The 26,973-nt window shown below is 46.5% G+C and overlaps 1 protein-coding gene across 1 annotated transcript in view; it reads left to right on the top strand.

The window, feature by feature from the left end:
- LOC137798840 (plexin-A2-like) overlaps positions 1-26,973 on the top strand; it is a 76,618-nt gene that overhangs the window by 2,913 nt on the left and 46,732 nt on the right. Inside the window, exons 2-3 of the mRNA XM_068595838.1 lie at positions 10,503-11,830; positions 15,971-16,153. Of these exons, the coding sequence (XP_068451939.1) occupies positions 10,598-11,830; positions 15,971-16,153 (1,416 nt within the window). The 5' untranslated portion in view covers positions 10,503-10,597. The remainder of the gene's footprint in view (positions 1-10,502; positions 11,831-15,970; positions 16,154-26,973) is intronic.

Raw genomic sequence — 26,973 nt, 5'->3', positions numbered from 1 at the left:
GGTGGCTGACAGCGGAGGAGAGGAGGGAGGATCGGTGCGAGTGAGCGCAGCAGCTCACCTGCCAGATGGCGGCGTTGGCGTGCGGCGAGCCTCCAGATTGTCGCGCCGTTGTTAATACAAACGGCGCGATGACGTTGCTGATGTGTGTGTTTTGCATCCTGTTCTGCGGCGCGCGGCGACATACGGTCACGAAGAAAGCTGACGGAGTGGAGGGAAGTCATGCGTGTTCCTCCGCCCGCGGCGAGGAACCGACACGTTCAAGAGTTTGTAAAGAGTTTTTATTCTTCTTCCTTTTCAAAGCGACATCTGACACACGAGGAGGATCCGTTTACTGCCGTTAGCGGCTCCTTTGAACAGGTGTTGGTGTTTTCCGTGGCTTTCGGAGAGGCTTTCTAACGTCACGTTATCTCAGGTGAAGAGGCCGGAAGACGACAAACTCCTCAAAGAAAGTCTGCGATGACGAACTGGAGTCGTGGAGTTTGAAAGGAGAGGAGCGCTTCCTCCCAGAAGATGCTACCGCGTCGCGTTAGCAGCCGCTGTGAGTCATGTTGGGGAATATCTCGGCCTCATCTGCTCGATATCTCCGAGCGAGTCCCCGAACTTAACGGAGGCGCTACGCTAAACCGCTAGAGGGCCAGTTGGAAGGGACGCGTCATGCTAATTGTCAAGCTAATGCTAGTGGAGGCTGAGCGCGGCGACAATCTGTGATCTTTGTTTCTCTGACTGCTCTTTGAGGAATCGAGCAGCATTACATTCACTTCGGTTCGGTCACGAACAAAGTGCAAAACACAAAAGTACACAAATAGCCGCGACGCTAGCTCCTCGCGTTCTCTCTCGCCGTTAGCTAAATTTCCGCTATTGACGCTAAATCCACACAGGACGTGTCGATCGAACCTGGAAAAACACGAACGCCAGACAGGAAGCAAAGGATTTTACTTCCTGTTTTGCTCGCGTCTCGCTCGCTCCCTCTGAACCACAGCGCCCTCTAGTGGCTTCAGCCGGGACAACACCTTTACCGCTATTTACGTGCTTTAACCTTTTCCGCTTCGAGCCCTCCAGCCTGATTTTTGAAAAAACAATTCTCTTTTTTTTAAACTTTAAAGTTCTACAACGCTGTAACCTTTATGAGAATATACATGTGGGGAATTGTTTTTATAGTATCTGTTAAATTGAAGTACTTACGTAACTCAATGAACTTGCTGCAGCAACGTAACGTTTCATTGAACTGGTGATAAGTTTCCTTTAACAAAGTCTGATTTCAATAACAAACACATCCACGTCACCGTGAGGCTTGTGGGAATCTAACAAAGTAATTTATGTCCTTGCAAACTTCATATTTCTACCTGTAAAGTCACAAAACGGCCGCAGCTTCCCTGAAGGGTGTTTCTGCTTCCGGGTCGTAGAGCACCAGCAGAAGCTCCTGGAGATTTAAAGCCGCAGCAAAAAACCAACAACCTTTCTGTTTCTGAACCGGACGACACGGTTCTTTTACTCAAACACCTTCGTGATATGTCAAAGCTTTGTTTTGCAGTGTTTTTTGTTGTGATTCCTCAGGTCCTAACCTCTCCATGAGGTGTGTTGTCAGCATGTGGGATGTTGTTGAAGCTCTGAACCAAGGAGTTAAAAAAACTTGGGGACCGCTTAAGGACGGATTTTTGGCAAATCTTGCTGAGAATCATGCTGGATGTATTATAATTATTATAAAAAAATGATATACAATTCATTTTTTTGTTGTTAAAAAAAATGATATGAAACAACACAAGTATTAGAACTCATTTGGGGTTCATGTGACCACCTGAACAAGAGGTCCGTACCCATATGTGGGTCCTCCGGTTTGCAAAAGTGAATATATACCTGCGTTCATCAGCTTTAAGCCCCTCCCCCTCTCAAAAGATACAGGTCTGCTCTGATTGGCTCGTGAGGAAAACATCTTGCACCTTTCTCAACGCCGACGGCTTATTGAACGATGTGCAGCCATGAAAGAATTAGTTATGTTATTCTCAAGGTTTGGGTTGGTAATGTGTGTGTGTGTGTGTGTGTGTGTGTGTGTGTGTGTGTGTGTGTGTGTGCAGGCACTGAAGAGATGCGTCTCTTTAAACTCGTCTTCCACGTCCGGCGCGGTTGGAGGCTCTTCTGATCTTCTGATGACGTAAAGAATAAAAGCAATCCTGCAAAATTCCAATTAACCGTCAATTGAAGTACGAACGCACAACATTGGTCACGGAGAATGACATCACATGACATGGAACATGTATGGAAATTGGTATTAACGCGTTAGAGCCTCAAATCTGTGTCTCTTCCCTTCATGAAACCGTCGACTTCCTTCTGTTTCATCAAACCCCTTCACTTCAAATCTTTTCCCCATTTCTGAGAAAATCCTCTTAAGAACTTCCTCCACGGCGCGCGTCAGTGGAAGAAAGTGCAATTTACAATAAAGAAAAGCATTTTGAAACAATCAGCGGGTCCTTCACAGAGAAGTTCAAGGTTACAAATAACAAAAGAAATCTCAGTTTCAGAGCAACTGAGCGGCAGAAGGAAGACGATGCTGAAGGACGCGTTGAGGACGAAGTCTTCGGGCTCGTCTCTGAACGGAAGCCGGCGCTCCGTTACCGACAAAATGTCCCAGAAAGCCCAGCGCGGCCGGACGACATCCGGCACGCGTTCAGCCGCAAACCTTCTTCTTCATGGACTCAGAGGGTTTGATGTTAATTTGAGTCCCATGAAGAAGGACCGGCTGTAGCGATGGAGATGTTCTCTCCTGTTGCTCCCCATCGTGCTTCAGCCCTGTAGGAGCTTTCGTAAAATAAAATAAATATATATATATTAAACAAACCTGCGTCCCATTTGCCTTCCAGTGAATTTCTATTGGAGCGACATCCACCGGTGTGTTCAGTGCTTGCAGACCTCGTCTCCCTGGAGGCCGCCGGAGGCTTCACGGCTATTTCCAGAAACATGAAGTCTTTGCGTTTGTCCGAAAGCACAATGGGAGACGCTTCAGAGTTTCAGAGAGTAGGTCACAGCGAGAGGAGACAGACGGAGATAATCTGGGCAGATGCTCGTGTTTGTGCAGCTTTTGGGGTGAACGGCCACCGAAGACCTTATTTGCACTGCGGATTAAACGGGTTTTGGAGCAGCAGATACCGAGAGGGAAAGTTGAGGAAGAGCAGAACATGCACGGTCTCTCTTCCTCTCTCTCTCGCGGTGGTTTGTCAGCAGCTGTTCCTTCTGCATTGTAATTTCTTTCATCGTAATTATTCGCACCAGATACCTCCAACCTTGGCATCCTCCAACCCCCAGCCAGCGAAAAAAAAAGCCATATGGGCCGAGACGGGGAGGAAGCTGAGGAAACCGACCCGGCTTCCCTGGAAGAAGTTCTTTGATTTCTGTGTGCAGCGGTGTGGGAATCATGGCTGTATGAGCTTCACATGGACGCTCCGCATCACCGTGTTTGATTCTTTTTCTCGTTCGTGCACTCGCTCTGGGTTCTAGTCCCCCCCACACACGCTCAATGTAATGTATGTTCGCTGTCAGGTCTCCATGATTTATGTATGCGAAAGCAATATAGACCGGCTGCACATCTGTAACCGAATCAGCCGGAGCAGGAGGAACGCTTTGTAACCCGAGGACAAAAAAAAAAAAAAAAGCAATGTCGACTCGGACAAAGAGAAACTCTGAAGATACGATTACAGGCTGGTGGTTGTTGAGCCACATACCAATGTCTGAGAGAGAGAGAGAGAGAGAGAGAGAGAGAGAGAGAGAGAGAGAGAGAGAGAGAGAGAGAGAGAGAGAGAGAGAGAGAGGGAGAGAGAGAACTGGAGAGCCGCTCTGTGCTCGTCTCTGGGCTGAAGACCTCAGCTCTCATTTCATCCTCTCTTCCATCAGCTTCACTGTCCACAGATCAGTCCAGAGCCGCCGTCCGACTCCTCTGTTCGCTCCCTTGTTCTTGCACTTAAGCGCCGTTAAGGACGAGGGCCGCCGCCACCGCCGCCGCTGTGCGTCTCCAAAAAAGGGATAAAGCGCAGCTCGCTCTGTCTTCTTCTGCGGTCGCTGAATTATAGAAGAGCGCCTATTGCACCCGAGCTGTGTAGGTTTTCATCACAGTGCTGGAGGTCACTTTGACTCCCCCCCCCCCCTTCTTCCTCCTCCTTCTTCTTCTTTGCTCATCATATATGCAACGCCAGGGCTTCGGCAGTTGAGAGCCCCGCTTGAGGTCACCATTAACCAGGGAAGACCGACAATGAGATTTATGGGAGAGGAGACAGAGCTGAGAGGGAGGAGAACGGCATGCATGGCTGCATCCGACGGTGGCAGCAGCAGCAGCAGCAGCAGCAGCAGCAGCAGCAGCGCCCTTCATCTGGTCCTCTGCTCTTAACGGCAATTTCAGATAGAGCATCTGCATGCATAATGCATGCGCCCCGAGATAATGGCGAGCGCTGCAGAGGAGGCTGCTGACTGTGTTGTGTTGGGTCCGATGTGCTGGAATTGGTCCCCGACGTCACATTCGCCTCTCGCCCGGCATCCGGCACTCATTAGGAGCCGAGCGTGTCGCGATGACATCGTGCTGGTTTTACTGTTCCCGGCAGACCGCCGCCGCTACGCTAGCTGCGAGATTAGCGGCCGGCTGGAGAGTCCTAAAGCGTGCGGCGTCTGCGCCGACCAATAAACTAAACAACAAGCACGAGAGAAAAGACAATTAGGTTTTTTTTTTTATTTTATGAATGCACAATCGCGCCGGGGAACAGAAGAGCTGCCAAGGAAAACTAAATGAATTAACGGCGCCGGTTTCTAGAGGATACGAGCGATCGCAAAGTGTTGGGATCATTAATCTAAATACTGTACGACTGAGGGAAACGTCGGGGGGAAGCGCCGCTGTTTGAGTTCTTCATCGCGGAACGTAATGATTCAAATGAACCGCAGTCCGACTGTCACTAAATTCCATCAGAGTGCAGATATCCTGCAGGCGTCTGCAGCGCGAGCGTCCACGCTTACACGCCATCGCGCCCTGAGAGGCCTCCAGTCACTGCTTCTGTGGCGCAGGGGGGAGGGGCCCTCACGAGGAGAAGGAGGAGGAGGAGGGGTCGATCACCCTGGGGTGCCCCCCCCCCCCCTCCTCTTGATGCAGCCACAGATAAAACACAGAGTCCTGATCACAAAACATTGTTTTTCTCCATAAAACCCCACCGGTCCCCTGCGATTCAATATGACATTCACTCGTGAGTCGTCCCTAATAAAGATGGCATTTTCGTGTCCTAATTCCCCGACTCATCACTGAAGGTACCAGCGACGGCGGCGCCCCCGGCTCCCCCCTCCCCCCTCCTCCCTCCTCCCTCCCGTCTCCGCCACGTTTGACCCACTTCTGTCTCCACAACATTGTAAACACATCTACTAATTGCCTTCATTTATTCATTTGGAAGTCAGGTTGTGTTGCGGCTGGCGCGCTCCCAGCTCATTCATGTGTAACGCGTACAACGCCGGCCCCTCCCCCCTCCACCAATGACTCGTCCGTGTGGAAACCCCCAGACAAAAGTATCCCATCATGCAATGGGGGCTCACGTACTAGAAGTCAATACTGCGCTGTGATTTGCCACAAAGAGCTGCAGCCACGACTTCTTCCACGGATCTGAAATCACCTCCATGGACCACACACACACACACACACACACACACATACACACACACACACACACACACACACATACACACACACACACACAAGCCTTTCTGCAGGCGGCTTGACATCAAGAGGACGTTGTGACTATCGTGGCTCTTTTCCGCTCCCGTGGTCTTTCTTTTTATTTTTACAGCCGTATAAATCTCGGCTACAAAAACACAACTTTTGTGTTCTTTTTTTTGTTTGTATCACCTCTGATGCGAGCGACAACAACCCCCATTGTCGACTAAGCGTGAGTGCAGAGATCATGGCAGCGACTGTCTCACACAAACCTGTTATTAAAAACATGTAATCGGCATAAACTTGATGCTAAATCCGTCTTCCTTACGAGTGAAACTCATCCCGCTGTGCGATTGTGTTGCTGCTGTTAGAACACAGGCTGCAGAAACAACACAGATAGTTATGCTTCTTGACATCATCCACTGGGGTTTAACTGGGTCTTTCTAAACCAATTACATCTCACAATGGTGCAATCTTCACAGCGTTTTACACGCTATCTGGAATATTACCAACGACAGACTTTACCAGAAGCTCCACGCTATCGAACTCGAGCTCGAGCGCTGAAGCTGACGCACAAAGACAACCTCACAAAAGAAAAAACCCTTCAGGACATTTGAGTTCATCTCAGACGGGTCAAACAAACAAAACAAGGGGTGAAAAACAAAAGAGAAGAAGAAGCTAGCCAGCCCTTCTGTCCCGCGTGCATCATGCTAACGGCTAACGGCTAACGGCTAACGGCAGCGCTACAGACTGATCTCAATCCAGGTCAGCGGGGTCGAGGGTTTGTGGAGCGCAGGAAGCCGGCGTCGCCCTCGTTGGTGCTCGCTGAGGAGCCTCTCGCGTCCCCAGAGGCCTCGGCGAGCCCGTGTGTGTGTGTGTGTGTGTGTGTGTGTGTGTGTGTGTGTGTGTGTGTGAATGAGTCACGTCTGGGCTCGAGCGTGTCTGAGTGGCGAGGCGGAGGATTCAGCGCGGGGCGAAGAGTCGTCTCTGTAATCCGGAGTAAACACTGAGCGGCATGACTGCACGCCGCTTTAGACGCGACCGCCGCCGCCGGAGAGAGAGAGGGAACAGAAACGGATGAAACGGCGAGGCGGCCGCTCGCCGTTTCATCCGCCTCGGCTTCGTTTGCCACCAGCGCTCCTACGGAGGTAGATTTGTGTCTTTTTTTACCCGAGCAAATTTCTAGTTTGTAGGTAAATTATCTTCAAATCTTTGCTGTAAAATAAAAAAAAGCTCAAATAAAAAAGTTCTCGAAAAAAAAAAAAATTCTCTGAAAAAAATTTGCTCTAAAAAAAAAATTGTTTAAAAAAAGAATTTACTCTAAAAAAAAATTGTTGAAAAAAAAGATCTCAAAAAAAATTTGCTCTAAAAAAAAAAAAGTTTTCAAAAAACAAATTCTCTAATTAAAATTTGCTTTAAAAAATGCTCTCAAAAATGCTTTAAAAATAAAGTTTTCTTAAAAAAAAAAGTTCTCAAAAAAAAATTGCTCTAAAAAAAATGCTGAAAAAAATAAAGTTTTCTCAAAAAAAGCACTTGGATTGAGAGCAAACTTTTTTTTTGAGAGAGAATTTTTTTTTTTTTTTTTTTAAAGAACTTCTTTGAATTGAGAGCAAAGATTTGGAGATAATTTACTTACAAACTAGAAATTTGCTCTTGTAAAAAAGACACAAATCTACCTCCATACGCTTCCTACTTCCTCTTCTTGTTCTTCCTGCTTTGTGAGTCCTTCTGGGGAGTTTGTTGTGTTTTTCTCTGACAGCAGACTGAACAGTGAATTAACCTCCGGGCGCCGCCGGCGTCTGATGTTTAAGATCACACCAGACTCTGCAAATATCACACGGTCGGCTATTTGCCGTCGGACATCGAGGAAAGGGCAAAACCACACCGAAGGTTTTCACCAGCAGGAAGTTTTTCAGCCAGAGTTAAACTGGAGAGAAAATTCAAAAGCTGTTTTAGAGACTAAAGTTGAATCAACTACAAAATCTCTATTCTGTTCCTCTTTGTCGCAGCTCCAGAATACGCACAAAGGATTGAGTCAGATTTTTGTGATATAATCCGCCCACTTTCAAACAGCTTTGTAGTGTTTTACTTTTCATTTCCAGCGGTTCCCCTTTCACGCTGAAAAGCTGCATGATGAAGAAGAAGAAGAAGACAAAGGAGAAGACGAAGAAGATGAAGAAGAAGACAAAAGACGAAGAAGAAGAAGAAGAAGAAGAAGAAGAAGACGAAGGAGAAGAAGACAAAAGACAAGAAGAAGAAGACAAAGGACAAGAAGAAGACAAAGAAGAAGAAGACAAAGAAGGACAAGAAGAAGGAGAAGAAGAAGAAGAAGAAGAAGAAGAAGGAGAAGAAGACGAAGACGAAGAAGACGATGACAAAGGACAAGAAGAAGACGAGAAAGGACAAGAAGAAGACGAAGGAGAAGACAAAGAAGAAGATGAAGGAGAAGACAAAGAAGAAGATGAAGGAGAAGACAAAGAAGAAGAAGGACAAGAAGAAGAAGAAGAAGAAGAAGAAGAAGAAGAAGAAGAAGAAGAAGAAGAAGAAGAAGAAGAAGAAGAAGATCGGTTTTTCAAAGTAAAGGTTGGCCCTCCAGGGAGTGAACTTTTCTGGTGACGGCCGGTTTTCTGGTTGAGGCAATTTAGTTGATGGAAAACAAACAGGAACGCTTCAAAGAGTTGATATTTTACCCAGAAGCCATCAGGATAAAGGGCTGTCAACGCTTCCTCTGCAACATTTCTAAAAACGCCTGAATACTCTTTTCATCGTTTCTTCACATAAAAAAAAGAAGAAAACATCCCGGTGACATCGACACAGAAACTGGTTCAGGGACAGAGAGACTTTCAGGAGGAAATAGCCGGACGCCATTTCTGCCCCAAAATAAAGGATCTGTAAACATCACGGCCAACACAACAGATCCCAGCTGTCTGACAACCAATAACAGCAGCCGCTGTTTCCTGTGAGTCCAGTCGGAGAAGAAAAGAAAAGAAGTCATCTCCCATTTCAAGCGCCGTCGGATGAAGACGGATCCTCAGAGTGTGACGCACGCCGGTCTGAGTAAATGTCACGCGCTGCAATTAAAGGAAAGCCTCACTTTGGTCTCTGTAAATGTCACGCGATACAATTAAAGGAAAGCGAACGCGGCGAAGTTGGGATTCGGCCACGCGGCGTGCGAGTCAGGTGTTGCTCTTCGGCGGCCAATTACCGGCGAGCGTTTGCTCACGCCGAGCGGGTCGAGACACCGGAGCGACTTCTCCGGCGGTGTCGGAGCGCCGGCGGACAGATGGACGGGAGGTGATGGAGCTGGAGTCGGTCCAGCCGGCTCAGCATCGCTCCATCCGCTCCATCCTCCCCTCCCCCTCTCTTCGGATGTGACACGGCTGTCTTCATTTAACCTTCACTTGTATCAGGAAGTGTCACCGAGCGAAAACACCCTGGCAGTGGCCATGCCGCTTCTGGCAGGAAGCGTCTCACTGAAGGGGTTTTAATCCTGAAACAAGTGTTATCAGAGGAGTGAGAAGGGGAAAGCCGCCTCCAGGAGCCGCGTTGGAGAAGCTTTTTAAGGATTAAAGGCTGATTTATACTCTGGTTTTACGCAGAGACGCGAGCACGCATGGCCGCCCTCGTGTGGTCAAATCGGCCATTTTGCTCGCTTGCGTGCGTCGCCCCAAATTTCTGACTATCTGTCAAAGCAACGCGAGCCCACAAGGCTGTGATTGGTCCTCTAACCACGTCCTTTCTGAGTCTCTCATGTCCGGTTTCATAGCATGAAACCTCTGTTTTTAAAAGCCACAGCAGAAACAGGAACAATGGATCCTGTTGAAGAACGTTTGGCTGAAGAGGTCAAATATGAGCATTTATAAAACCCGTCTGACACGCAGATGGCGGGAACCATAAACCAAAACGAGTCCGTCAACCCGACTGCGTAGCCAGCCGCAGTTGTAGTTTCAAGAGTATAATTCGCCCTTTAGGGTGAGGTGTCTTTAGGTCACAGCCCATCCTCCTCCACGCCGGCAGCTTTACGACTCCATTAATGGACTCTGATGAAGTCACCGTGTACCTGACGCCACATCTGTTATCTCCCACGCTCGTGACGCCTTCACTAATCATCTGTCTTTATTTTGAGATTAAAAACCTTTTAACATTTAGCATCAAACTAAAAGACACATTATAGTCATGACATGGTGGAGAAAACACACACATCTAACGTCCTTTCCCTTGTTTCTAACTCGTCCATCCGCTTGTTTTAGGGACATTATCCCTTTTGGAAATATCTACGTGAAATATGCTAATGAAATTAAACAGGGAAGTGCGAGGGGTTGACGCCGCCCGGCTCTGAATCTCTAACGAGTCCTTGCCATCCCGACAAGAAGAAGAAGCCTGATTAATTTAGGAATGTCGGTCTGCGGTGGAGAGTGATTAATTCCTCCTGGATTCAACCGTTTAAAAGGAACAACGGCGGAGGGGAGGAAGCAAAACAGGGAGCCCAAAATATGGGCGCATAATTAATACATTTGGATCATTAAATTAGCCGCCGCGTCGTCACTTTGTTCCAACAACGGGCCGCGGTTAGTTCTCGGTTACAGATGGGCGACTATAACGAGCCCCCCGCCGTCCGGGGGGGGGTGTTGGACCATCTCTCGGGCGAGTAAATATGAGCCGACAGTTTGAACAAATGACTACTTGTTCCTTTGATGTCTCATTTGTCTTACTAAGCAACAGACGGAGGGGAAAACAAGCACATGTATGTCGAGGTTTGGCGGAGCGTCTAATGATGCCCTGAAAGAGTCTTCTGAGTTTAAAACCAACCTCTTTTCTTTTCCCTTTTCAGGATGATGTGAGGAGGACGAGGCGGCGCTTCAGCGACACAATCTCAAGGTGTTATCGGACCTTTGTGGGTTTTTTTTCGAGGAGTCCTTTTCGGGGATGGGCACGTGTTTGGATAAAGGATGGACTCACCGCGGCCTCGCTAAAGGCCACCGACCTCCGGGCGCCATGTCGTGGCCCCTGGTCCTCTGGCTGTTGACTCTGATCTCCGTGAATCAAGGCGCCGCCGCCGCCGCCGCCGGACGGACGCCGAGCGCCTTCCAGTCGGAGAGGAAGGAGTGGCCGCTGAACCACCTGACGGTGCACCGGTCCACCGGGGCGCTGTACGTCGGGGCCGTCAACCGAATCTACAAGCTGTCGGCCAACCTCACCCTGCTGGTGTCCCACGACACGGGCCCGGAGTACGACAACAAGGCGTGCTACCCTCCCCTGATCGTGCAGCCGTGCTCGGAGCCGCTGGCCTCCACCGACAACGTGAACAAGCTGCTGCTGGTCGACTACTCGCACAACCGGCTGCTGGCGTGCGGGAGCCTCTACCAGGGCGTCTGCAAGCTGATGCGGCTGGACGACCTGTTCATCCTGGTGGAGCCCACGCACAAGAAGGAGCACTACCTGTCCAGCGACAACCGGACGGGCACCATGTTCGGCGTGGTGGTGCCGTCGCAGGGCCAGGACGCCACGCTGTACGTCGGCGCAGCCGTCGGCGGCAAGCAGGACTACTTCCCGACCATCTCCAGCCGCAAGCTGCCCCGCGACCCCGAGTCCTCCGCCATGCTGGACTACGAGCTCCACACCGACTTTGTGTCGTCGCTCATCAAAATCCCCTCGGACACGCTGGCCCTGGTCCCGCACTTCGACATCTACTACGTCTACGGCTTCGCCAGCGGCAGCTTCGTCTACTTCCTGACGGTGCAGCCGGAGACGCCGGAGAACGGGATGCCCGCCGGCGGCTCGCCCGGCGACTTGTTCTACACCTCGCGCATCGTCCGCCTGTGCAAAGGGGACAAGAAGTTCCACTCGTACGTGTCGCTGCCCGTGGGCTGCGTGCACGAGGGCGAGGAGTACCGGCTGCTGCAGGCGGCGTTCCTCGCCAAGGCCGGCGGCGTCCTGGCGAGGTCGCTCAACGTCAGCGCCCAGGACGACGTGCTCTTCGCCGTGTTCTCCAAGGGACAGAAGCAGTGCCACGACCCCCCGGACCACTCGGCGCTGTGCGTCTTCACCATCCGGGACGTGAACGCGCGCATCAAGGAGCGGCTGCAGTCCTGCTACCAGGGCGAGGGCAACCTGGAGCTGCACTGGCTGCTGGGAAAAGACGTGCAGTGCACCAAGGCGGTAGGTGGACCTTTTGGCTTTTGCCTCGAATAAGTAACCCTAAAATGTAACCCCTGAAATGTAACCCCTGAAATATAACCCCTAAAATGTAACCCCTAAAATGTAACCCCGAAAACATAACCCCTAAAATGTAACCCCTAAAACGTAACCCCGAAAACGTAACCCCTAAAACATAACCCCTAAAATGTAACCCCTGAAATGTAACCCCTGAAATGTAACCCCTAAAATGTAACCCCTGAAATGTAACCCCTAAAATGTAACCCCGAAAACATAACCCCTAAAACGTAACCCCTAAAACGTAACCCCTGAAATGTAACCCCTAAAACGTAACCCTGAAAACATAACCCCTAAAACATAACCCCTAAAACATAACCCCTAAAACGTAACCCCTAAAATCTAACCCCTGAAATGTAACCCCTGAGACGTAACCCCTGAAATGTTTTGCTACAACTCAGCTGCTCTCTCAATTATGTTTCTAATCGTGTGGTTGGAGTTGAAAACGCCTCTTTTGGTAAAACATCATGATTTGGCTTCAAATAATAATTCGTTACCTTATTTAAATTCCAGATTTAATTGAAAATTATCTCACAATTACTTCTGATTTCACATGGGAGACATGAACACCGGTCTCCTGGGTGAAGGAGTGTGTGTTCAACCTGCACAGACTTCTGGGTAAAACGTCAAAAAAACAAACGTTTCCCTCCAAAAACGTCATCGCCAATGCCGTTCTATTGGTTGAGAGGAGCAGCATCACGGACCCAGACGGCCTAAAACACACATCTTTAGACCGACTGTGGACCTGCATCGCTGTGAGCAGTAAGTTGCTGCACGTTGTCTCTGTTTCATGACCCACAACCACCGTTGAAGCGTCAATAGCCGTCAGGCAGCAGACGGCGTTCAGGTTTCCAGGATCCCGCGAGAGCAGCAGAGCTGCAGGAGATTATTTCCACGACGCTAATCAGAGGAGTTTTCTATGGAGCTTTGATTTCATTCAGAGGTTCCTCCTCCTCCTCCCCTTTCGCTCCCTCGCTTCCTCCCCTTCCTTCCTTCTCTCGGCGCTGTCAGCAGTGTTTGAACCTGCTCTTCATCTGGAGAAAAGGGCTTTCTTCTAAACGTCCACGTCGGGTTTCTTTGGCGAAAGCTGTAATTCTTTATGATGAGAAGCTTTTCACGGCAACAAGTTGAACGCGAGCCGTTAAATGTTTTAACGCTTATTGCTCTGGTTGTTCAAACCGTGTACTTTGAATCCGCCAACCATCAAACTAATACGATGTACAGAGACGCGCAGTAATACAGTAATTAACTCCCAATGCGCAGGCAACCAAAGGGCTTTTGTGTCCAAAAGGCTTTGTTAGCTTGGATGCTGTTTCTTTGGTCACATGGTGAATCAATCAGAGAAAGATTAACAGCCGAGTGCGTCTAGAAATGCTCTGATGACGCTTCTGGATGCGGAAACTCGTTTCACTTTCATTTCATCAGCAGAACAACGATCACATGGCGAGGACAACAAACATACTGCAGGAAGAAAATGATGCTAAAGAACAACGAATGCTACGGAAACAAAAGAAGGACATTCTTTTAAAAAAAAGCAAATACTTTACAGATGAGTTTTGGCTCATTTGATTGTAATACAACAATTATTAAAACACGTAGGCACTCTTTATAAAACACAGAAGAAGCCGCTAATAATTAATTCAAACTAAATCTGAGACTCGTCTCCTGAGCTTCCTTCTACTTTCCATTCAACTCTTCATATCTTTCAATGACTCGCGATGGTGTTTAAAGTTACAAATAGTCGGTTAAGTGGCTGAACTTTTGGTTTTCTTACAGGAGACACTTCTACAATTTAAACTCTCGTTTAAATTCTGCATGAATATCACACGGTGTCACACTTCTTAGCTCGATTAGCCGCGTTAGCATGAACTGATCGCTGTGTTCAACAGTGAGGTGACGTCGTTGCATATGACATACGTTAATTCATACGACCCTCATACTTGTGCGTTATACGACAGTTTCTTGACCTTTTTTCAGCCTCCAGAAACCAATAATAAATAATAAATACACATTATCATTGCAGCTTTGTCACTTTAACTTTTAAAGCATATTTATGACATCTGAGGTGAAGTTTTCTCACAATACATGATGTACATACACGTGTCAAAAAGATCTTTGGATATTTAAAATTGGATTCAAATTCTCTACATTTACAAAATGATGAACAAACATTGCAGAAGAGGTTTGCTTTTTAAAATGAACGCTTACATTCACATTAGAAATGGAGATATTCAAAGAAAGAGATTTTCTCCACGACCAACGATATCAGATGATTCTTTTCTTATTTAAAGATAATGAATTGAAAAGCAGCACGGCTTCATTCTTCATGTGTCGCTCGTTACTGAGTATTTTAGACTCCGAGAAAGTTCTCAAGCGGCGACGTCACCGTCGGCCAAATACTGGGAACAAAACAAAACATCCATGCTACTTAGCCACGGGGACGCTTTAAGCTAACCGCTCATGGATGATGTACCAAACTCTTTGTTTGGAGCGTTAAACATGGAGGGAAACGATCTGAAGGCTCGTAATGACAATTTAACCTGATGAACGTCTGAGCCGAACTTCACGTCAGTCCATCCAGAAGCCATTAAAACTTTAATTCACCTCAAAATACAAGTCTGAGCGACACCTGAGCGAGTATTCATCACCTGGGGGATACTATTCATGACTTTATTCTGATTAAGGAGCTGATTTCAGTCAATAGAAACAAATACAAACGTTAAAACAAATATTCACAGACTCTGACAACACCCAGCTTCAAAAGAGAAGACTTGAGCGTTTGCATACGAGGAGGAAAACGTCTCGTTAAGGCCGACGTGTGGAGGTTGTTTGTGCTGCGTTCGCGTCTCTGATCACGTTCAGTGAAGCTGAACGCTCCATGAAAGAAGAGCAGCAGCGAGGCTAACGAGCGCGAGGAAGACATAAGAAATTAGCTGCCCTAAAAAAGGTGGATCCGTACGCTGAGTGACGGGCAATTAGCGATCCTGTGAGGTGTTGGTGGACGCAACGAGGCCGCAGAGCTCCAACTCTGTCTCTTTGATGCCCAATCAGAAGCCGGCGCCTCTTTGTGTGATGTTGGATCAAGCGATCTTAAAAATCACAGAAAAAACACCGCGAAACACACGGCGTTCCTGGCGTTCGCCGTCAGCGATTAGTCTTCCCGCTGATGATGAACGCGGCCGCCTGGACAAAAAACTCCTTTTGAAGAAATCGTTTTGTTTTTTTTCAACCCTGAAAAATTGCACTTAAGGCGTGCGGCGCTCGCCACGGGTCAGTGTGAGTTGTTCTCTTGTGTTTGTGTGTCTGCAGTGATCACAGTCACTTTACCTCACCTCCTCACATCTGTCACCTTCACTCCTCTTTCTGCTCACCTCTCTTCTTTTTCCACCCCTCCCTCCCCTCCACATCTTTCTCTTTTCTTTTCTTTTTAACAAATATTTTTATTGTTGTCTTTTTTCTATTGCACAAACACACACAGGACAGAGCCAAACAAAACACAACAAGGCACAAAACAAACACGAAGAGCAAAAACAAAAAAGGCACATATAAGCAGCTCAGGTAGGTATCTCAAAAATATGGAAGCCCATTCCCGCCACACACCAAAAAAAAAATTAGGACCCAAAAAAAAAATGTAAAAAAATTAAGATGTAAAAAAAAATTAAGGACCAAAAAAATAATAATAATTAGGACCAATAAAAAAATAAAAAATAAATTGAGACGAGAATAAAAAAAAAAAAATTAGGTCTAAAAAAAAAAAAAATCATAATTTTTTTTTCGTTGTCCTTCATTGGCTATTTTTATTTTCGTCAACGAAAAGAACGATTTTTTTTTTTTTTTGATCCTAATGTTGTTGTTTTTTTTGGTCCGAATTATTTATTTATTTATTTTTTGTTGGTCCTAATGTTTTCCCCCCCCCAAAAAAAAGAAGAAGGGGAAATGATAAACTACAGGATTGTAACAAAATCTTCACCCTCCAAAAACTCTATAAATGAGCAAAGAATGTTGCTGAAATGTTGGCATATGTATTCTATTTCTTCTATATATTTCTATATTTCTTTTCTAACACCCTCCCCTCCCTCCACGCAGCCGGTTCCCATCGACGATCACTTCTGCGGCCTGGACATCAACCAGCCGCTGGGCGGCTCCCAGCTGGTGTCGGGCCGGACGCTGTTCACGGAGAGCAGGGACCGGCTGACCTCTGTGACCTCGTACGTCTACAACGGGCACAGCGTGATCTTCCTGGGGACGAGGAGCGGCCGGCTGAAGAAGGTGAGAACGCCGACGACGACACCGACTCGTTCTCACGGGGTCGTCTGCAACCGGAACGGCGTCGCTCCGTCTGCAGACGGCTAGTGATTCCTCGCAGCTGCCGTCAGTGAGCCGTTAGCCTCTCCGTTAGCCTCTCCGTTAGCCACTCCGTTAGCCTCTCCGTTAGCCTCTCCGTTAGCCTCTCTGTTAGCCTCTCTGTCTCTTCTGGGTGTTTTGTTATCTCCTGGTTTCAGTTTTCAGAGCTCGCGTGTGCACGTTTACTGCTGTTTCCTGCAGTTGGCTTAACAATCGACCAATCAGAGTTTAGTAGGCGGGAGTGAAAAATGCTAACGCTAGCAAGCTAGACATCAGCGACACGGCTAACACGCATGGAAGATATTTATGAATCCATCTCGAGCATCAAGCCCAGGCACAGAAATAACAGATCCTAAATTGGCAAATTTTCGATGATGAATATGAAAAATGTTCCTTGCCAACAAAAACATTATTTATCATTTAACCCGTTTAAAACTGTGGAACCAGTTTTGTCTCCAGACGTCTTTTCCCTGTTTGAGTCGAATCAGAATCAGAACCTGCAACTAAAATCAGAATAAAACAAAGTCTTGTCCTGTTAGGAAAGAGTTTCAGTCCAAAAACTATTGTTCGGTTTAAAAAATGGAAAAATTACATATTTTAAGCCAAAAGATCGTCTGAATGGGGCATGCTGGGACTTAAAATTGGCACGTATTGGTGTACGGTTTCCAAAAAAAACAGGTTAAAGTGTCCTACTTATCTTGAGTGACAATTCAGATCGTTTCTTTAAATCCTCGACCAAATGAGACTTGAACAAATAAAACAATTTTAATGCAAAATAAAATGATAAAATAAACCTTTAAACAAAATAAAATGATAAACCTCCTGAAGAGCTGTGTTTTCATGGTCTGAGTCTAATTACTGGAGTAACCGATTGGTGGAAATGTCCCTTTAATGTCTTACATCACTCTCGAGGTTTCTGACTGCACATTACATCATCATCATCATCACATCCTCTGTGTTTCTGCATCGCGCCGCCGCTGCACATTCACGCAATAATGATCTCTAATCCATTAACGCTAATTAATGCAATAATATCATCAATTAACGGGCTAATTAGCACCACGGGGGCGACGCCTCACCCATCTCGGTGATTACGTCGGAGCATTGTAAAGATGAAGAAAAGGTGAGGTGATCGCGCGGCGGCGTCTTCACGGAGGAGGTGGAGCCCTCAGAGATGCTCGACGTGAGATGATCCTTCAAGTCCTTTTCTTCGTATCGGCGGCAGGAAGTGATGCGACTTTGGTTGAACGCCGTCCGGCTGGGTTTTGGTTTCATGGCGTTCAGACGGAGAAAGAACTTTGGACATTATCTGTGTACTTGAGAGGGATTTTAACATTTATATGAACACAGATAGATGTGCGGGTGTTTGTCTGTGTCGTGTAGGCTGTCGGGCTTTGAAAAACAGATTAAAGTCTTGTTATTTTCTCCGTCTATTTTACGCTTTGTTAGTTTATTTCTTCTTGTTTTTAACTCTTCAAAGTCTGACTTAATCCTTCCTCTGTTTAGAGGATGAGTTTGGTGAGATGCTCCATGTTTCCTCCTCTGTCTCAACGCCTCCATTGTTGTCAGACTGTTGAAAAAACAGCAGCGAACCACACTGTTGCCCCTGGATGACACACACACACACACACACACACACACACACACACACACAAACACTCACTAAGACTCTGCAGCAGAAAATAGGCCGCGACAGATTTACTTTTTATTTCCGTCTGGCTAAAAAACATGCGCCCAGCTGTTTTAGGAACTGAGCTTCATCCTTTTAAATATTCTCACGTGACCTGTTTTTAACGTCAGATGGAACAAAAGAAGGACGGTTTCCACAGACGAAGCTGGACCGACGCGTTGTTGGTTTTGCTCTTTTTGTTCAGACGTCGCCAGCCTCCTCCTTCAAAGCCTGCATCTCTTATTCCTTTAGTGTTTCTGCTGCTCCGCCGGGCTTGCATCATCAGGTGAAGGGATTTTTTTATTAATACAGAATACTGACGAGTGCGTGACTGACAGGAACGAGTTCAAACGTCATCATGAAACACGTCTGAAGGCTAAAGTGTTTATATCGGTTCTGAAGTGACCGGCGCTGTCGGAGAGGAGAGAGGCAACACTTTACGACTCCGTCTCGTCCTGAAGGCGTTCAAAGTGTTAAAATATGAAGTAGATTAGAAGAGAGAGAGAAGCTCAGATCCTGAGGATAAAACCTGCACCTGAAGATTAAATTCATTCACAATCACTTTGACAAACAATTCAAGTTTGTCGCGAAGATCCAAAACCGAAAGTAGACGGCGATGTAAATATGAATAAAGAGTCCAAACACTGCAGCTTTCCTCTGATATTAGCAGCAGATTCACAGGTGATGGTTCAAGCTCATAATGATTCATCTGCCAATTATGTTCTTAATTGACTCATCAATGTGACTATAAAAGGTCAGAAAATAGTGAAAAATTGTACCCAAAAGTAAAAAAATAAACCATACAGCTGTCTTAAAGCCAACATCTTGGTCCATTAATCTACTTCTGTGTTAAGGTGACAGAAACAAATCACATTATGAGCGTTAACGAGCAATTAACTAATTGAAAAAAAAAAGCGAATCCTCCTCTCGCTTTGTGACGCCATTTTTAATGACGTCATCCATTTTTAACGACTTGCAGCACAACTCAGACACACGATGACCTTATTGAGAGGTCCGGGAAGCTCATTGTCCGTCATGTTTCATCTCCGATGCGTCCGCTGTAACGAGACGTCACCACGAAGCGCCTCAAGGCTCCTCTCACCCGTCTGATCCAACCAGAGCGACTCGCTAGCACCCGCGGGTGCTGCTGCTGAGGCACGAGGCCGACTGAGGAAATGTGTGAGAGGACTGTTGTGACATGAGCCTGGAGGCCACAGTCTTATGAGGAGACATCTGTCTGACACACACACACACACACGCACACACACACACTCACACACACACACACACACACACACACTCGTGTCCAGACAGCAGCACAGATAGCATCACTGCAGCGCTTTCATTGAGGGAAGAGAGAGAGAGATAGAAAAGAAAGAGAGAAACAACAGACACGGATGTAAAAGTCTGTGAGAATCCGTCCTCGCCGCTTTAAGCGCAGAGCGTGGAGAGGTCAGAGGTCAGAGGTCAGAGGTCGTGAGTCCCAGGAGCCTCGGAGCAGCACGGCGTCGCCTCGCTGGCTCCTTTTCCATCACCTCCAACCGGACAGGCCGAGTGGAAACGGGGCGTAGCAGTGAATGCTAACGTCAAGCCGGCTACAGGACGGGTGTAGCCGGGGGGTCAAAGGTCACGGGGACGAGTCAGGCTCACTATCCGGGCTCCTCGCAGCATATGGATGAGTCTGTCGTCGCCTATCAATACGTCCAGATGTGAATATCTGTATATATATTCTGTCATCACTAGCTTCTACCTGCTAGCGGCTACAAGGATGAGCAAAGGTCAAAGGTCGTAACCGCTCGCTGCAACATTAACGAGTCGAACGAACGCAGGACTTTCACCCAGGAGGCTGCTGCTTGTGTCCCGCGTGAGACTCACAGTGAACAGGGACTCATTTTGTTGCGTCACACGAGTTGTGCGTCACTCTGTAGTCACATGAGTTGTGAGTCAGTGAAGTAAACATCAACCACAATCTTTTCCAAACCCTCACAAAGCAGTTTTTCTGAGTAGAAACCAAAGTTCCTGTGAAGACGTGAGGTTTCACGTCCACGCCGACACCAGAGGAGTTAACGCGTCGTTGTGTGAAGCTGAAGGCCACCGACCAACCAAGCAGCAACGTTAAAAGATTTGCAACCTATGGAAGTAGATTTGTGTATTTTTTACCCAAGCAAATTTCTAGTTTGTATGTAAATCATCTCCAAATCTTTGCTGTCAAAAAAAAATACTCTTCTCTCGAAAGTTCTCTCGAAAAAAGAAATTTGCTGTCAAAAAAACTCCCAAAAAAATTGCCCTCAAAATAAAAATTTGCTCTAAAAAAATTGTTCTCTCAAAAGAAACAACTGCTCTTCAAAAAAAAAACTGCTCTAAAAAAAAAAAAATTCTCTCAAAAAAAAAGGTGCTCTTTATTTGAGAGCGTTTTTTTTTTTGAGAGAACTTTTTTGAATTGAGAGCAAAGATTTGGAGATAATTTATTTACAAACTAGAACTTTGCTCATGTAAAAAAGACACAACTCTACTTCCATACAAGCCAGAGTTTTTGGATAATGTAGACAAAATAATTTGGTCTATAAACAGCATAAAAAAACCTTCAAGACTACAAACCCGTTTCCTGAGGTTTCACACTTTAACAGCAGATGTGAGTCTCAGTTAGCAGACACAGAGGATGACATCACACTCACCTCGCGGCAGCGTCAAACACACAACTGCTGCTGCGTTACAGCGCAGTAAGACAGCGCAGACATCGCCAGCGTGTTAAGACGTGTGCGTCCCGTTTCAGACCTCGATGATGTCACAGCTGCTGCGATTAAACCCGTTCATGTTGAAAGAGTTCACCGTCAGCGCTCAGCGATCGTAGGAGCGTTAGCATTAGCATTAGCTCGTTTGAAGGATGCACAAAAAAAAGTTGCAAAAAACTAAAGGCACATTTCTTTTTTTCAAAATTCCCGTGAAAACTTTCCGGAAATTTACCGGAAACTTTCCGCCCCTTTGCAACCTCATTCATGGCGTACGGAGAGTGGACCGGCTTGGGTGGAAATTCTCCAGCGTCCAAACGAGGGAAGAGGAGGGAAGAGGAGGGAAGAGGAGGGAAGAGGAGGGAAGAGGAGGGAAGAGGAGGGAAGAGGAGGGAAGAGGAGGGAAGAGGAGGGTCTGCTGATTGAAACCATTAGAACAGAGCTTCCAGAGGACGGGCGCCGCGGCTGAATCGGTGTGTTTGAGGCTAAATTGAAAGGATTTTCATCGCCGCATGAAAGGAGGGCGAGAGTCTCACCGAGCGGATCGCCACCAGACGCCTCGCCACCAGACGCCTCGCCGCCGCTGAGACAGCAAAAGCTGTGAAGACGAGGCAGTTTGGTGAGAACACACACAACAGGTGTGTGTCGCTCTGCAGCTCTTCCCCCGTCCTCTCGCTGCTTTCATGCATTCACAGGAATAGCAGCACTGAGGCTGCGTCGCGGTCAGCAGAATGAGAAACATACGGGCGCCATGGATTGTTCCACCGCCCCTCCTCCTCCTCCTCCTCCTCCTCTTCCTCCTGCCAGCGCTTTTGTTATAGTGGGAACCAGAAGAAGAAGAAGAAACACACACAATGGGAATGACTGGAGGGACCGGGGGCGTTCGGAGGAGGACGAGGAACGAGAGAACAGGAAACCGGGTCCTCGAGGACGAGGAGAGAGAAGACGAGAGGAGACTGTGGTCGAGTTCTGGAAATTGTGGCATGAAGACTTTGGACGCTCGCCACGAAGCTGAAGGTTGAAACTGAAAACAACGGACGCTGCAACTGGAAGGCTTTTTGACAACAACCCTAATAACAACACAACAAAACCCTACACACACACACACACACACACACACACACACACACACACACACACACACACGCCGTGACCTCTCCTTCCAGCCCAGTTCCCGTTTAGGTTTGTGCTCTCGCTAAACAAACGGGATCAATACGCTTCTCTTTGTGGATGAAGCTAATGTGACGGCTGAATGATTCGTCCTGCGCCCCCCCCATCCACACACACACACACACACACACACACACACACACACACACACACACACACACACACACACACTGTGGCCCCGCCCCTCTTCGTTTCCATCAGCCTGCCGCATCCAGCTCTTTTATTTCTTTTTTATTCAGATCGGACGTTGAGATGCAACGAGCTCTTTTCTGCCGAGACAGGAAACGTGTCAACAGTCACAAGAAATCACACGACACAGATTAAAAACATTAAAAGATGAAGCAACAGGACGAACGCTCCGGATTCACACCAAAACAAGAACAAGATATGAAGCCGCTCCAACGTCTTGCTGTTGAAGAGCTGCTTTCACTTTAGAGGTTTTGCAGTGCAGCGAAGTTAAAACAATGCTTACAGAGGGAACTTTGGCCATATTTCATAAACACAACTCTACTATATAACAGTTGTCAGAGGGGGATCAGACCCAAGATGCACATGTTGAAGGCGGCGTGTTGCTCAACTGGAGCGTGTAGTTTGCAGCAGTGAGTGAGGACTTCACAGCTCGAGGCGGCGTGAAGCACAGCGTCTCGTTTGCAGCGGCGTTCGAGTCCAAGTCCTCGTCTCGTTAGCGCTCACGGGGCCGCGATGCTCACGCCGGCTAATCGACGCCCCGCTCCCCTCGGATCGGACCATACGCGCGGCCACTCGACCCTAAAAAGACGGCCGGTTGTCCGTCCCTTATGTCGCTCCCCGTCGGCGAAGCCGGTGCCAACACATCTTGTGCTCCAGTCTGTGCACGTCCTCTCTGGACCGAGCCTTGCGTGCGCTCTCGCTCGGTCCGCCCTCTTGGAAAAACAATCTCATCAAATCCGATGTTTGCATGCAGGATGAGTCAGTGATTTCCAGCTAAATGTCACGCAAAAGGCCGAGGGAGACGAGTTCTGTTGGCGGAATAAATGAAGCGGCGTCCGTGTGGACGGACCGGACGACGGGGGTGAAACCGGGTCAGAGCGGCAGATCGGGAACGATGGCTTTAACAGAGCGCCGCCTGCCCGCCGGGTCACCGTCCACATGTTTAGGTCGGACCGGACACACATCTGGACTTTCTGGACCGCATGAACGTAGCGATCACCTGCTGTACGAGGTTTCCTCGTGTGCAGCGGTTCAGACGTTTACACTTCGTCTGAGCGCGAATACAAATCATCATCTGATGTATGGAGGTAGATTTGTGTCTTTTTTACCTCAGCACATTTTTAGTTTGTAAGTAAATTATCTCCAAGTCTTTGCTGTAAAAAAAAATGCTCTAAAAAAAATAAAAAATGCTCTAAAAAAAAGGTTCTAAAGAAAAATGCACTCTTAAAAAAAAAGTTCTCAAAAAAAAAATTCTCAAAAAAAATGCTCCAAAAGAAATTGCTCGGAAAAAAATGCTCTTAAAAAAAAAAAATCTCTAAAAAAAAAAAAATTCTCTAAAAAAAAATCCGCTCTTAAAAAAAAAAGTTCTCGAAAAAGAATTCTCAAAAAAAAAAAAATACAAAATTTGCTCGAAAAAAAAAAGTTCTCGAAAAAATAAAATGCTCGAAAAAAAATGCTTTGGAGATACTTTATTTACAAACTATAAACTTGCTCGTGTAAAAAAGACACAAATCTACTTCCGTACTGAAATGCATCTTGTAGAAACTCTCAGGAGAGACGAGCGGCTTCACAACGCAGCCGACCTGAGTGAAGCCGAGTGACAGTTGTTGTTTTTGTTGTTGTTTTCTTTGGCTCTCGCAGGATGAGAGTGCAGCCGAGCAGTTATGACTCAAACCCCCATAAAAAATAAAAGGAGGCTGTTTTGATTGGAGGACACGAGCTCACGCTGCATCTCTGTTGGTGGAAGCCAAACTAAGCCGGTTGTTTATAACCGTCGGCAGGTTCAGCAGCAGGAAGGACGCCGCTGTTATTGGCTTGAATATTATTCATGGGTTAAATATATATCCTCGTCAGCTGTGAGACGCTGGGAAGAGAAAATGAAATGCAGGAGCTCATGAGGTCATACGTGTGGTATTAACGGCCCACACACACACACGGGGGAATCTTTCTGGGAATATGTTCGTACTGACCGACGCAGCGAACGCCTCACCACCGAGACATTTAAATGTGACCACTTCCTGTCTCTCAGGCGGATCAGGTTGCTTTTTAATCCACAATAACAAAGAAGAAATGTCCTTCTATCAAATGTTTTAAAAAAGGCCGAAAAGAAAGTCTAATTGCTGTTTTGTAAGAGTTTTTTTTGTGGTTGTTTTTGTTTATGTATTAGTGTTCATGTCTTTCTTGTATTAGCTGTTATTAGTTATTGTATTAGCTGTTATTAGTTATTGTATTAGCTGTTATTAGTTCTTTTTTTGTTTTAACTTTATTAGGTGGAGGCTTCAAATAAGCTCACTTGGCTTTTTGTCTCTTCCTGGAGTTTTATATTCATTTGTCTCTGTTGTAATTTTATTTTATTGTTTCAAGTGTGCAAATAAATAAATAAATAAATCAATAAATAAATAAAGCTAGCAGGAAGCTTACGCTCGGTCGGTCGACGGCGGCTGATTTCATCACATAGACGTAGCGGCGGGAATCACCAGAAGTCCTACGATACAATGTCGTCACGATTGCTGATTCCCGATACAATATTATCGCGATACATTGAGTATTGCGATATATATAATGCGATTTATAAAAAAGTATTTAACCGCAAATTGTCCCGGAAGGAAAACTTTGTCAACAAATTGTCACCAAAACGTTTAGGATTGATTAAATAAAAGATCGATACTCGGCTTCCGTGTGTATCGCGATACGCAAAATATCGCGATACGTAAAATATCGCGATACTGTGCTGTATTGATTTTCCCGCCGTCGTCATGATCGGGCTCCATCCCCCGTTCACGAGTCAGAACGAGACCCTCATTTTTATTTTTGCACGACGCAGATTGTCGCATTTTTTGGGGGTGTGCGTTCCCTAAAACGCAATAATCCATGAGATGGCGTATTGATCCCAACAAGCGATCATGCACAGAATACACAGCTGCAGGTTTAATGAGAGGCGGCGGCGCGTCTTTGTTTGCGAGCCTGTGTGTGTGTGTGTGTGTGTGTGTGAGAGTGTGTGTGTGTGTGTAGACGTCACTTTGTGTGCTGCTTCCTACACGCAGGCTCATTATAAAACCAATTAAACCGGCCTTCCTCTCATTAGGGAGCCGGGGGCTTAAGGAGAGATGGAGGACCGGTTCAGTCCCCACAGGGCCGCTTCTGGTCAGCGCCGCTTTAAACGATAAAACAAAAAAAAACACTCTGAAATCCGCTGAAATCCAACACGGCGGATCGGTCACGACGGGTCAGGGTTCTGTCTGAGCTCTTCCTCTCAGTCCAACCTCATCATCTTCAACTAGAAAGCACACACGGCTCAGAGTCTGTGCTTCTCCGGGTTGTTTCTTCACCACAGAAACGCTGACGCGCTCTGGTTTCTGTTTATGAAATGAAGACTGTGGGAAACAATAATGTCGACTGGCTCCATGGCTGTGTGGGATAGTGAGGGAGAGGAGGAGGAGGAAGAGGAGACAATGAGAAGAAAGAAGCTCAGCTCAGAGATAAATCTGTGTATGAAACAACTATTTTAAAAAGGCCGAGTGTGGAGGTAATAACCGGCGAGAGGCGTCGTATCCTCTCTTGTGATCTGGAATCAACAGACGATATCGTGTCACTATTGTGCTCATTACTTTGGTGTTTCTGTATGCAGAGGATGACACACACACACACACACACACACACACACACACACACACACACACACACACACACACACACACACACACACGCTTCTCCCTCCTTTTCTTCCTTCTCGTCTGGCGGCGCTGGCGGTTGGAGCGGCGCAGCTGCCTGGAAGGTGGAGGCGGTGATTGATTGATGAAGTTTTGGTGCCCAGGGGATCCAATCATGTAATCAGTCGGTATTGATTGGCTGTCCCCGTTGAGCGGCGGCGGCGGCGGCGGCGGACGCCATGTGAGCCAGAACCTGGCACGCACGCAGCATCTTATGCAGGCAAATGAGATTTGTTCGGTCGAGGGCGTCTGAGTCCGCTCGACGCCGCGAACGCTGGCATGAAACATTTAAACTGTTCTCTGCTCCACATCTTCATTATCTTGCGTTTATTTATGGAGGTAGATTTGTGTCTTTTTTACCCGAGCAAATTTCTAGTTTGTAAGTAATTTATCTCCAAATCTTTGCTTTAAAAAAAAAACTGCTCAAAAAAAAAGTTCTCTCAAAAAAAAAATCTTTGCTCTCAATCCGAGAAATTTTTTTTAGAGAACTTTTTTTTTTAGAACAATTTTTTTAAGCATTTTTTTTTTTGAGAGAAATTTTTTTTTAGCAATTTTTTTTAAAACAATATTTTTTGAGAGATTTTTTTGGAGAGCATTTTGTTTTCGAGAAATTTTTTTTAGAACAATTTTTTTTAAAGCAATTTTTTTAAAGCATTTTTTTTGGAGGGAACTTCTTTTTAGAGCAAATTTTAACATTTTTTTGAGAGCAAGTTTATTTTTAAACTTTTTTTTTAACTATTTTTTTTAAACATTTTTTTTAGAGCAATTTTTTTGGAGAGCATTGTTTTTAGAGAACTTTTTTTTTTGAGAGAACTTTTTTTATTTTTTGCTTTTTTTTTTAACAGCAAAGATTTGGAGATAATTTACTTACAAACTAGAAATTTGCTCGGGTAAAAAATACACAAATCTACCTCCATACCTGGAGGGTGGACAAGCAGCAGCAGATGTTTTCTGCTGCTCTCGGTCTGAAACGCCACAACGCGGCCGCCATTTCTCGGTGACGTGAATGAATAATGAAGCGCTCGCTCACCGTCGGTCTGTCGAGTGCTTCCAGGAAGGAATTTGCACATTTTCAGTGATTTACTTCAGAGCACTTCTCACTGCTGGCACAAATGAGCAGGCTGTCATTTCACATCAACAGCTTCTCTGCAAATGAGCTAATGTTCCCACTGATCGCTGGAGAGGAGTTTTCAACTGATTAACGTCTATTTGTTTGTGGAACAGAATAGAAATGCACAAGAGGACATGTTGTGACTCCGGGGAAAAAGATTGAGGCGT

This window comes from Clinocottus analis, unplaced genomic scaffold (assembly GCF_023055335.1).
Source record: "Clinocottus analis isolate CAN_PGR_092001 unplaced genomic scaffold, fCliAna1.0.p SCAF_32, whole genome shotgun sequence".
Lineage (NCBI taxonomy): Eukaryota > Metazoa > Chordata > Actinopteri > Perciformes > Cottidae > Clinocottus > Clinocottus analis.
Note: the sequence above shows the minus strand (reverse complement) of the source record. Positions and strands in the feature narration are given on the sequence as shown.